General features: G+C 53.9%; 1 protein-coding gene and 1 pseudogene across 1 annotated transcript; both read left to right on the plus strand.

The window, feature by feature from the left end:
* The first annotated feature begins 6,110 nt into the window (after positions 1-6,110).
* On the plus strand, positions 6,111-8,557 carry LOC144134013 (uncharacterized). The gene is made up of 2 exons (XM_077667031.1): positions 6,111-8,430; positions 8,495-8,557. Exons 1-2 carry the CDS (start codon positions 6,307-6,309, stop codon positions 8,555-8,557), a joined length of 2,187 nt encoding a protein of 728 aa, XP_077523157.1. The 5' UTR covers positions 6,111-6,306.
* A 20-nt stretch (positions 8,558-8,577) lies between these two features.
* LOC144134850 (uncharacterized) lies at positions 8,578-10,018 on the plus strand (annotated as a pseudogene).
* Positions 10,019-12,424: the final 2,406 nt, after the last annotated feature.

The following is a 12,424-nucleotide window of genomic DNA, read 5'->3' on the forward strand; positions in this document are numbered from 1 at the left end:
TCCGGCGTGGCCTGGGATTGTTGAACTTGAGTTTCTACCGAACGAAGGTGTGTAACCAATTCTTGTGACCACGCGTGGTAGCTTTGTTTATGAATAGGGGCCAAATTATAGTAGGTTTGCCGTAACATTGTCCAGCCGGGTAGTCGTGCTTAAGCGCGGGATCTAGCCAGTGGTTTGGTTATTACGCTGGTGTTCGAGTATGCAATAGCCACTGCCGAGGGTTTCCATGACCACTGCCGAGGGTGTTGGCCCATTCTGCGTGTCTGATGTTTTTGGTGAAGGTAAGGTCCGGACACGTGTCCCGAGTCACAGAGTTACCCACTCGCGTTGGATGTGCAGGGCCGCTGTGAAGGGCCAGGCCCAGCGTGGACGCAAGTTCCGCTAGCTTTCGGCCGCGCTTCTCTTCACGCACGTACCCCCAGAGTGTGCTGTGAGCGTTGAAGTCGCCCACAATCACCAGGGGGTCCCTACCCGCAGCCTTCAGTGGGCGGTTGAAGAGGGCTGCGAAAGTTACATTTTTTATCTTGTGAGAAGAATAGATGTTAACTATATATAAGGATGTGTTTTTTTTTCGAGCGGAAGAAGAATGACCATCACATAGGAATATGCAGTATTGAGGTCAAAATCAACCAAGATGGCTGTATAAATTTTATGCACGCAGATAGAGGAGGGCGGCCCTAATGGAACGTAACATAATTTGTAAGCGTTGCGCCACTCTATAGATGCTGGAGGACAACCACCGCAGGAAGTGAATCGAATGATGACAGGAAAAGCCGAAGGTTCGCCCTCTTGGGGCGGGAACGGAATCCCCGGCAGTTCCACTGGGTAATTTGGATGGGGGTAGCCGAGTTGCTATGAGGAGAGCGCCTAATTTGAGGCCTGTCCGCCATAGTCAATTAAGAGAGAGAGAGCGATTTTAGGTACGCTTCTCCGGAGCCTGCACTTGCGATGAGGGGGCCATCCTCTATTCCGGAGAGAGAGCAACTGTGACCGTCTTCTGCTAAAGTCTCCATGGCACGACGCAACATTTTGGGATAGCGGCCAGACACGTCTTTGAATAGACCGCCGACTCGTCGGACGCCACGCGAAGTTTGTGCGATGGGCTATGCGACGATTGTGGGTACGGTCATTTTGACGACCGCGGAGGTGATTGCCGCTGAAATTTGACTGTCTAGGGCGTTGAAACTGGCGTCCATGCGGGCCTCTCGACGGGCTTCAAGTGCAGCTTCCGCGTTCAGTGCTGCGTTTCGTGCCGCGGGCTCACTCTCCATTGCCTGGGTAGCGGGTGAGAGGGAAGTGAAATACTGTTTTGATTGCGATTGTAGGAGCGCCATTTTCTGGAGGAGCATCTCAATTTTTCTTTCAAGAGCTGCTATTTTGGTTTGCTCGGCACTGCGTGCCGCAGGGGGGCAGGAGGGAGGGAAGGAGGAGGCAGCCCTGTCAGTACCACTCACCTGCGTTCCATGTTTTTCGGCGTTGACCCAGGCTCCGGTCTTCTTGTCGTGTGGTGGCGCTGTCGCCTGCTTTCAAGTGTCGCCGTGTGATGGCGGCTGCGTCGACGGGCGCTTGCCGGCACTTCCGGTGGATGGCGCCGGCTTCTCGGTGTTGTGGTCCCGGCTTGGTAACTCACCGGAGTGGTCAAGATGGTGGCTCTTTTTATTGGCAGCTATTTTCTTTTTTTCGCCCTGCGGGACGGCCATCGTGTGCTTGCGGAATTTCGCCGCACACTCCCGCGAGTTTGTGGCGTGTGCACCACCAAAAACCGAGCACCGCGGTACACACTCGCGAGGGGCCCGCCCCCCCTCCTGAAGCGGGGCTTGTTGCCCACAGAGACCGCACGTGGTCGGCTCCGTGTTGGGACAAGACTCCACTCGGTGGCCAACGGCCCCACACAGGCCGTGGGCCCGGAGCGTCCGGTAGTAGCTTTGAACTCTCGTAATGCTCAAAACGCGGTTGCCCGTGTGCTGTGGGATGTCTGTGCACATTAAAGATCCCCAGGTGGTCGAAATTATTCCGGAGCCCGCCACTTTTGCACCCCTTTCTTCCTTTTTTCTCTTAGTCCCTCCTTTATCCCTTCCCTTACGGCGCGGTTCAGGTGTGCAACGATATATGAGACAGATACTGCGCCATTTCCTTTCCCCAAAAACCAATTATTATTATTGTTATTATTACCCCCCCCCCCCCCGCACCACCCCCTACCCCGGTGAAGGTGATCTGACCTTTTTTAGAGGAGCCGAATTTTCTAACCTCAGCGGTGGTGCCCGCCCTCCACTACACCTGCTGCCGAAGCGATTCAGTAGTGTCCGAGTTGCCGGTGCTGAGTTGCCGAGTAGTGTCGGTGTTAATGAAGTCCTCCCTGAGGAGCCGATCAGACACCGCCGGGTTCGGGATGTGAATCACAATGAGGTTTTGTTCACGGGGTGGCAGAACCCTAACAGACCTTACAACCTTGGGCCTGAGGTAGGCCGTAATGGTGGCGCCGCAGCGATTCTCTGAAAAAGCTTGGTGCAGCGGCGTATGTTTGCATGGCTGAACACGACCACGAAGTCGTCTTTGGAAAGGGCCTTGCCTTCGCTTCCTGCAGCGCTCGAGGAAGGAAGCTGCGTCTTGTCAACCGGAGTGCCGGAGGCCGGCCCAGCGATGGACGCCGCTAGCTTGGCTTGAACGCCACCGCCGTTAGGCCAAACTGCGTCGCCCGAGTAGCCGTGTGTAATTCGGCTGTAAAATCTGCAAACTTGGTCCCATCTCGCGAAATTCGGTATCAACATGGTACAGAGATACTGATGCGTCGAAAGGCGTCGGTCTTGTAGGAGAGTCGCTGCTCCAGCCGGAAAACGACGGAGCCGACACGCCAGACGTCTTAGTCGGGCGCGCTCTGGCGTTTCCGAGGAGTGGAAGCGTACCCGATTGATTGATTATGTTTCTGAGAGAGAGAAGGAAAAGGAAAGAGCACGGGCCTGCCTACTGGCTCGAGCCGAGCCACGCTCGCTGCCGCGTGCTGAAAGTAGGAGGGGTAAACGGTAGGACAGCAAAGAGTGAAAGAAAAGACGCGCCGCGCTAATATGCTCCGGGCCGATCTCGGAGGCAGTGCAATACCGGGCCGAGCCGTGCCATAGTGCTTCAAGCCAAGCACTCCGCCATATTATAAAAATAAGTTTAATATCCTAGGTCCAAGGACCCGCTGCAGACATTAAATCAGGTATCGTGTATCACATACCTGACAGAAGCGTCGAGGCCTTGCATGATAGGGTCCGTTTCTGATCCCCACTTAGAGCACATTTTTTGATTTTTTTTTAATTGAGGCACCTTCAAGGTCACATGTGCACCAATGAGGTCGTTTTTGCAGACACAGCTCAATCGGTGCCTCTAAGCTAGTAAAGCTTTCCCTTTAAAAAGGCAGAGGATAACTACGATTATAGCCAAAAGCCGAGCGATAGCTCTAAGCTGGCTAGACAGAGGTCCTCTCTAATGAGGCAAACGCGGCTACGGGGCGATTGTATACTCTTCGTAGTGCGAAAAGATTCCCATATCGCCAAGCTCAAAATTTGGCAATCGCCCGGGCCAAATTTTGAGGTTATCATGGCATCGGGCACGATTAATTGTGTTTGCACATCGATTTCGTTCAATATCAGCCATGGTCAAAATTCAGGGCATGGCCTGGGCCAAATTTTGGAAATGACATGGGCCATAATTAAGGTCGCCACTTTGATAGGCACGGTCAGTTATAGTTAGACATCGGTTTTGGTGCAAATTGGCAAAAGCCTAATTACGGAGAAGGGTTTTGAGGCGGCTAGTTGGTGGATTTCGTTCATGATTGAACTGCGCGAAAGAAACGGGGACCAAGAAGAAACACGTACACACACACAGCGCAGACTTCCAACTTTTAATTCGAAAAAACGCCTCGAGCATTCCTTTTATGCACACCTAATCACCACATGACACAGCCAGGAAACAACACAGCAGATAAGTTTAACAATTCGAAAAACGCCTCGAGCATTCCTTTTATGCACACCTAATCACCACATGACACAGCCAGGAACCAACACAGCAGATAAGTTTAACAATTGGGTAGATCCGAACTAGGGAACCAATCTAAAAAACAATTTGTAAGCGTGTGCATGCATGCCTAAACACACTTGTTACCTAAATAAAAGGAGAGAGGAGGAGGCAAGTGAACACCTGACATTGAAACTAAATGACACACGGCCGAACCATATAATACGAGAAAAAGAAAAAAAACTTAATAAGCAAAAAGCGATGTGACATGGGACCAACATTAACAACAGTAAACGATAAAGGTGCAAACACTAAAAAATAATCGAAAGGGCATATAAGCGAAACCATATGAATGATACAAAACCAGAATACCAACGAGGTTAAAACCGAGAGTGAAAATGGAAACAACAAAAAACAAAGGTAAAAAAGACGCGATGATGAATAAAAAGCTAAAACCGGGCTAAAACGTAAAAAGGAAGGAAACAACAAGTAACAAGAGTAAAGGTGCAGCGTTACAAAGGACTGTCTAAAGTTTTACCTTCTGGTGGTGGTAGTGGTTTTATTAAAAATGATAGTAAAAAGGAAGGAAAAGATTTTTGCTAGCCCCGGCATCTGCCATCGATACTGAAGCACCTGAGCTGGGGCAGCGGAAATAAAGGACAGCAGGCAGAATGGAGCAATGAAATGAAAGAGGTGAGGGGACAGGAATAGAGGACAGGGGGAGAAGTAATATGTACAAACTATTTACACAATAAGTAATGTGTCCAGGTTGTGCGCGTGATTAGTTCATTTTAGAGGAATTAAATCACACACGCGCACAGCACTGTGTAGGTTACAACTGGAGAGGGGCGTCCTAGTTATTAATCGTTCAAGGTAGAACTCGCGGAGCGTTCGGTCACTGCGTGTAACTACCTGACGGAGAACAGACGGGACGTCAAGCCCGTGTGTTCGAGGAATGCACAGAGGCTCACCAAAGTTCGCTCACGAGTGCGCGCACTGCCCTGCGGCCACAATAGCGTCTTGATGGAGTCTGGTAGTATGCCCTGCGCCCTATAGGCCGCGAGCATATCGCGACGAGCATCGGCGAACGCGGAGCAGCGAAGGAGCAGATGTTCTAGTGTTTCCACTGCACCGCATCCGTCACACACATCACTCGTCGCGATTCCGTGACGCACCCGTCGTTCCCCGGGCCACACGCAGCCAATGCGCGCGCGGAGGATCATTGCACGTTGCGACCGTGTAAGTGCGCGACAGCCGGTGACACTGTCGATGCGCTCACCTCCCGCGATGCGTGGGTCGGGGTGCTGCTTTCGGAGATGGTCGTGAATGGCCGCACGCACGTCCTCCAGCGCAAGGGGCAGATCGCTGGCAGGTAGTTGGTGTGCAGCGGTCGCGAGGTCGTCAGCTTCTTCGGTGCCGGCGATGCCGCAGTGACTGGGCACCCACTGTGCACGCACGGCACAACCTCTCTGCGCGAGGAGCTCGATGCGCGAGCGAATTTCCCGCACTAGTGGGGTACCGCGGCCGTTAGATTGCAGGCGGCTGAGGGCGGCGCGGGAGTCGCACAGCAGAGCACTATCGCTTCTCGGCCTTTTGGCTAAGATCAAAGTGTAGTGCTGGGGGCACGCCTTGCTACATCTTGCGATTTCGTCTTTCTTGCTGCGACCTGTTTTACTGTTTTTGTGTGTTTTTTGTGATTCTGTTTTCAGACGCTGCCGGTGGCTTAGGCCTAACTTGGTTGCTGGTGACCCGCTGCACGTTGGTTCTCTTCGAGCTTTGGCCCTCACCTGGCGACTCGGTTCCTGCTGTCTGGCCGGATCATCTTGCATGCCCAATTGTTGCATGAGCAAGTGTGCACGATAAATCTCTCTATTTTTTACCTCTAAGGTTTTCTCTTTTTGCTCGTCGTAGCGACGAGAAGTGTGCACGTAATTTAGCAGTCTCTCTTCCACTAGTTCTGTTCTCTCTTCCTCTCGTGGCGTGCCCCCAGGCTACTTTTTTTTTTCTCTCTCGTGGCTTGCTCGCCTGCGGGGCTCTCACTTTTCTGCAAATTTGTGTCGCCATTTGCCCGTCTTTCTCGCTCGCGGCAGGCACGTTCTAACAAGCTTGGCCTAACACTCAGCTTGATTGCTAACCCTTTCTATCTCTAACCACCACCCTTGTTTCTCTCCTCCTTACTCTGCCGCCGGGGACTGCCTGCTACTAGGGGGGAAGGAAGCCACGTGTTCGGGACCGGCGTCGCCGCTCTGAGGGACATCCCTCTTTGTAGCTAAACGCCCGAACGGCTTCTATCATTCTTGCTTCCACAGGATGGCATCGCCAGCATCAAGCACCACCTCCAGCCCAAGTCGACCCGGATCGCAGCCGCGTCTCGAGGGAAGCACGCTCACGGTGTGTTTTCCGCTGGCGCGCACGTTCCGATGCACCGAGAAGGGATGCGCTACCGCGTATGCCCCGGTCACGTGGACGTCCAGGCGGCACTCCCTCCTTCGACACCTGGAAAGCGACCATGGCGTGCGCGTCGACCGGGTCATATACTTCTGCACCTTGTGCGAGAAGGATATTGGCCTTCGTCCGACTCTGCACGGATGCCTCGCTGGAGGGAGGTTCGAGGAGACCGCTCCTGTGGACCATCGCCACAAGTGCTCTGAGTGTGCAATGTCTTTTACCACAAAAAAGGGATTGAACAATCACCACATGTGGCACCGCAAGAAAGCGGCTTCCGAGGCTCTGCCGCCCCGTCCCGGGCCGTCAACAGCAACTCGCCCGAGGACACGCCGCTCGCCGACGTCATCTGAAGACTCCCTCCCGGAAACGGAGCCCACAGACTCGCCTCCACCAAGAACACCGTCACCGTTACTAACGCACTCTCTTTCTCTAGGTATCTTCGAAGCAGCCGACGAGCCACCAAGCCCCGCACCAGCAACGGACATCGCCCCGTCACCGATAGAGCCCGACGTCATCATCTCAACGCAAAGCGAAGCACCCGCCCGGGAAGAGTCGCCGATCCCAACTCCCGCGGACGAAGAGGAGAGCCCGACGCAGCAACTAGAAGAGGAAGACGGCGGCCACGAAGACGAGGAAGCCACCGACCCTGCGGCAAGACGAACTGACGACGACAACGACGGCGCCGGGGACGAAGCAACCACCGACCCCCTGGCAAACCTGACCGAGGACAACGGAGTTCTCGCCGAGCACGCCAGGCGCCTCCGGCATTCGCTGCGGGAGCCTGTTTCTGATCAGGGTTGGGATGACTTCCTTTCCGTTTTGCAGGAGGCCATCGCGGAGGTTGCGAGGGAGGTAAAGCTGCCGACGGCTCCGGCCGGAGGTAAGCCGCGCCAACCGGTCAACCCCGAAAACGCTCAACAGATTCAGAGACTCTACCGCAGGAATCGCCGCCGAGCGGTACGCCTGATCGTGGAAGGCGAATCTTCGCTCTGCCCGGTCCCGCTGCAAGACATCCAAGACCATTTCACGGCCACGTGGGGACCCAAGGAGGTAGACACGACCATCCTCCTAGACAAGACCAGCTGCATCGAACCGGCGAAATTCCCCCTCGACGCATTCACAGAAGAAGAAGTCCTCAGGAAGCTCCGCAAGTGTGAGAACAGCGCCCCCGGGAACGACCGCATCACCTACCAACACTGGAAAGCCACCGACCCGGAAGCCAAGTTCTTGACCGCCGTATTCAACACCTGCGTCAAGTTCCAGAGAGTGCCCCAAGAATGGAAGGAGTCCCGGACGGTACTGATCCACAAGAAGGGAGAGGAGCAAGACATCGGCAACTGGCGCCCCATCGCCCTCGGCTCGACGATTGCGAAGCTGTACGCCGGCTGCCTAGCGTCCAGGCTGCAGCGTTGGTTCGAAGAGCACGAGACCCTCTCGTGCTGCCAAAAGGGGTTCCTGCCGCACGACGGGGTGTTCGAGCACAACTTCGTGCTGCAGGAGCGCCTTGACGCGGCGCGGGCCGGCCGTGGGGAGCTCTGCGTGGCGTTCCTGGACTTCGCCAACGCCTTCGGCTCCGTCGCCCACAACGCCATCGTCGACGCCCTGCGAGGAGCCGGCGCCAGAGACGACTTCTGCGCCATCGTAGCCGACCTGTACCGCGACAACACCACCCGCATCGTGGCAAAGGACGGAGCAACGCAGTCCATCGACATCTCTGCCGGAATTCGCCAAGGCTGCCCCCTCAGCGGACTACTCTTCAACCTGGTCATCGATCCAGTGCTACGAGAAGTTCAAAGAGACGAGCGACAACACAACATCCTGGCCTACGCCGACGACCTGACCCCGCTGGCCAACAGCCCGGAAGAACTTCAAGCCCGGATCGACAAAGTAACAGCCCTCTCTTCCAGGTTGGGACTTCAACTCAACCCCGGAAAATGCAAGACCCTGCACCTCAGCGGCCGGACGCCCGTCGGAACCAGGCCGACAGTCTTCGAAATCAACGGGACGGCCATACCAACGATCAACGACTTCGAGTCCCAATCTTTTCTAGGACGCCCCGTCGGATTCAGCGTGTTCCCGGACACCGCGACCGTCGACGACGCCATCGGCATAGGCCGCCGCCTGCTGACCTCGATGCTCGCCCCGTGGCAGAGGTTGGACGCTGTCAAAACATTCGTATATCCAGCGCTCAACTTCTCCATGCGGTGCGGGTTGTTGGGGAAGGCAGAGTGGGAGCGCCTCGACGAAGCCCTGCGACCACTAATCAAAAGAACTCTTTACCTTCCAGCAAACGCCAGCAACGACTACATCTACGGCAGCGCAGCAGCGGGCACGGCGGGAATTCCCCTGGCAGCGGAGCTGAGCGACATCTGCCGCATCGACAGCGCTTTTAAACTCCTTTCCTCTCCAGACGCAGAGGTTCGAGACCTGGCGAAGCGAGCCGTCACCGAGATCACCACCAAGAGACTGGGACGAGAAGTCACCGAGGCGGACGTCGCAGCCTACCTCAGCGGGGAGACGGAGGGAGACTTCAGGGCGCGGGCCTCGCAGCTCAAGTCCGTATGGACGGAGGCGCGAAAGGCGTCCCGGCGTCTCGAGGTCACGTGGGAAATGCGGGAAGATGGACCCCACATCACCTGCGCCGACGTGACTCTGGCGCCGAAGCACCGAACGAAGGTCGTGAAGAAGCTGCGCTCGATCGCCACGGCCGCACGAAATCACTCTCTCCAACAGAAACCCAACCAGGGGAAAGTGATGGAGTGCGTCGCCGCCGATCCCAGCAGCTCTCACTTCATGCGTTCAGGTCTTTTCACCCGTTTCTGTGACTGACGTTTCCTTCACAGGGCAAGGTTGAACCTCCTGCCACTCAACGGGGCCAGGCCGTGGGCACGTGCAAGCGACCAGCGGTGCAGAGCGTGCGGGCACAACCAGGAAACCCTACCCCACGTGCTCTGCCACTGCATGCGTCAGAGTGCTGCCTACACGGACCGGCACAACAAAATCGTGAACCGGCTGAAAACGGCCGCTGGGAAGCGATTCACAATCACCCACGAGAACCGTCCCGTGGGATCGACTAACCTCAGGCCAGACCTCGTTCTGGCGCGAGGGGAGTCGGCGATCGTCATCGACGTCACTTGCCCCTTTGACAATCGCAGAACCGCCTTCGATGCGGCACGGGAGAGTAAGGTCGCCAAGTAAGAACCCGTGCGCCAATACCTGCTGCGAAAGTTCCAGCGGGTCAGCGTCGAGGCAATCGTTGTTGGAGCGCTCGGCTCTTGGGACCCCAACAACGATAAAGTAATGAAGAGGCTCTGTAGCAGACGCTACTTGCGCCTCTTCAAGAAGCTGGCGGTGAGCGACACCATCGCTGCTTCACGCGAAGTCTACTCCAGACACGTGGCTGCAAAGTGAGGGGCTCGCACTTCGGTGGACCTCAGCAGCTGCGAGTTGGAAGACTTCGAACACGCACAACTGCACACTCACACCACACGGATAAAACTTACAGACGAGACTTCCGATAAAAAGGAACGAACAATAATCAGATATGCCGATGAGAAAAAGGAAATGTCCCGAAACATTTCTGAAATTACCTTCTAAAAACGAGATTTCTTCATCTGAAAGCAGAATGGATGGAGTGCTCACGCAATTGTTCGTATTCTTTGCGATTAAGAAGGCCTCAATTATTTCCCTTTCTGTCTTTGTTCTAGCTGTAGCGAGGAACTTAGTACTTTCTAGAAACGGGTGGCAATCACTTTTTTTGCACTTCTTGCAATGTAAGGCTAAATTTCCTCCTGAATTGGTAGACAGGTTGCGAACGTGTTCAACCGCCCTCTCGTTAAAACATCGCCCCGTTTGGCCGATGTACGTCTTCCCACAGGATAAAGGAACCTGATAGATAACTGCTGTGGTACAGTCTGTGTACTTAAGGCTGTGATTTAAGGTGCATTTTTGCTTTCTATTGTCCCTGTTCATGATAGCACAGACTTTAGCGAGCTTACACGGCGCCGCAAACACAAGCTGGACACTGTATCTTCCTGCCACTTTTTTTAAATTGTGTGACACTCGGTGCACGTAAGGCATGGCACACACAGGCTTTTATGTTGTTCGGTCACTTGGCGGTTCGTACTCTTTATCGTCTGTAGCAAGCTTTCACAAACACAGGTTATCAGTTGCCGGGGATACCCAGCATCATACATTCTGTCAATCTGGAGCTTAAGACTTGAACTCATTTTATGCTTACATGACTTTTCTAGGGCGGAACGGCAGGCAAGGTGAACGATCGCTCTTTTTACCAACTTTGAATGGGCACTGTCATAGGGTAGAAACTGCTTGTTCATTCTGGGGTTGTAGGACCAACTCCGCCGCGGTGGCTCAGTGGTTAGGGCGCTCGACTACTGATCCGGAGTTCCCGGGTTCGAACCCGACCGCGGCGGCTGCGTTTTTATGGAGGAAAAACGCTAAGGCGCCCGTGTGCTGTGCGATGTTAGTGCGCGTTAAAGATCCCCAGGTGGTCAAAATTATTCCTTTCTTCTTTCACTCCCTCCTATATCCCTTTCCTTGGCGCGGTTCAGGTGTCCAAAGTTATATGAGACAGATACTGCGCCGTTTCCTTTCCCCAAAAAACCAATTATTGTTATTGTAGGACCAACAGATATGTGAAGGCGTAAATTCTAAATTGATATCCAGAAACTGAATTTGGTTACCCTTCGGCAATTCATGAGTGATATTAAGCCCTTTTCTTTCACACTTGAAAACATTGAGGACGCTACCCACCAATTCAGGCAGACTAGATCTAGCAGAGAGGTATACCATCACAAGATAATTATCAACGTACCTAAATATGCGTACAATATAAATTGTTAAACTTGTCTGCTGTGTTGGTTCCTGGCTGTGTCATGTGGTGATTAGGTGTGCATAAAAAGAATGCTCGAGGCGTTTTTCGAATTAAAAGTTGGAAGTCTGCGCTATGTGTGTGTACGTGTTTCTTCTTGGTCCCCGTTTCTTTCGCGCAGTTCAATCATGAACTAATTACGGAGATGGATCGGGAAAAAACTGTTGCTAAACGGCTTTTGCACTTTGTAGATACCCTTCGCTGTGGCTCAGTGGTTACGGCGCTGGGCTACAGAGCCGGAGTTTGCGGGTTCGAACCCGGCCGCGGCGGCGAGACAGAAGGGATACGCCAAAAGGTGCCGTGGGCTGTGCGATGTCAGTGCACGTTAAGATCCCCGGGTGTTCGAAATTATTCTGAAGCCCTCCATTACAGCACCTCTTTCTTCCTATCTTCGTTCACTCCTTCCTTTATCCCTTCTCTTGCGGCGCGTTTCGATTGTCCACGGAAATATGTGAGGCACTGTAGAAGCGTAGCTTGCTCGGCTAGCTGGTGCATGGTAGCAGGAGAGAAGCCAGCCGAACAAGACGCGTACACAAGAGGAGGAGCTCACAATGACGACGTTGGAGACAGTTACGGCGCCATTTCTTTTCCTCAAGAGCCAATTTTCCACGTGTACCACGCCGCGGTGGCTCAGTGGTTAAGACTCTCGGCTACTGATCCAGAGATCTGGGGTTCGAACCCGACTGCGGTGGCTGCGTTTCGATGGAGGCGAAACGCTAAGGCGCTCGTGTGCTGCGCGATGTCAGTGCGCGTTAAAGATCCCCGGGTGGTCGAAATTATTTTAGGAGCCCTCCGCTACGGCACCTCTTCCTTCCTTTCATCTTTCATTCCCTCCTTTACCCCTTCCCTTACGGCGCGGTTCAGGCGTCCGCCGATATATGAGACAAATAATGCGGCACCTCCTTTCCCCAGAAACCAATTTTCCACGTGTAGCTCATCTGGGGCTAATAGTAGGAAAGAAAACAATTAAAGCGTAATTTCTTTAGCTTCAGTTGAAAAAATCTTCTGTATTGTTTACATTTACATCTAACCTGTGTAGCGAAGTGTTCTTCTTTATTATTCAGGCGCTTTCACAAAACGTCTTGCGGC

Source organism: Amblyomma americanum, chromosome 5 (assembly GCF_052857255.1).
Source record: "Amblyomma americanum isolate KBUSLIRL-KWMA chromosome 5, ASM5285725v1, whole genome shotgun sequence".
In the NCBI taxonomy this organism is placed as follows: Eukaryota; Metazoa; Arthropoda; class Arachnida; order Ixodida; family Ixodidae; genus Amblyomma; species Amblyomma americanum.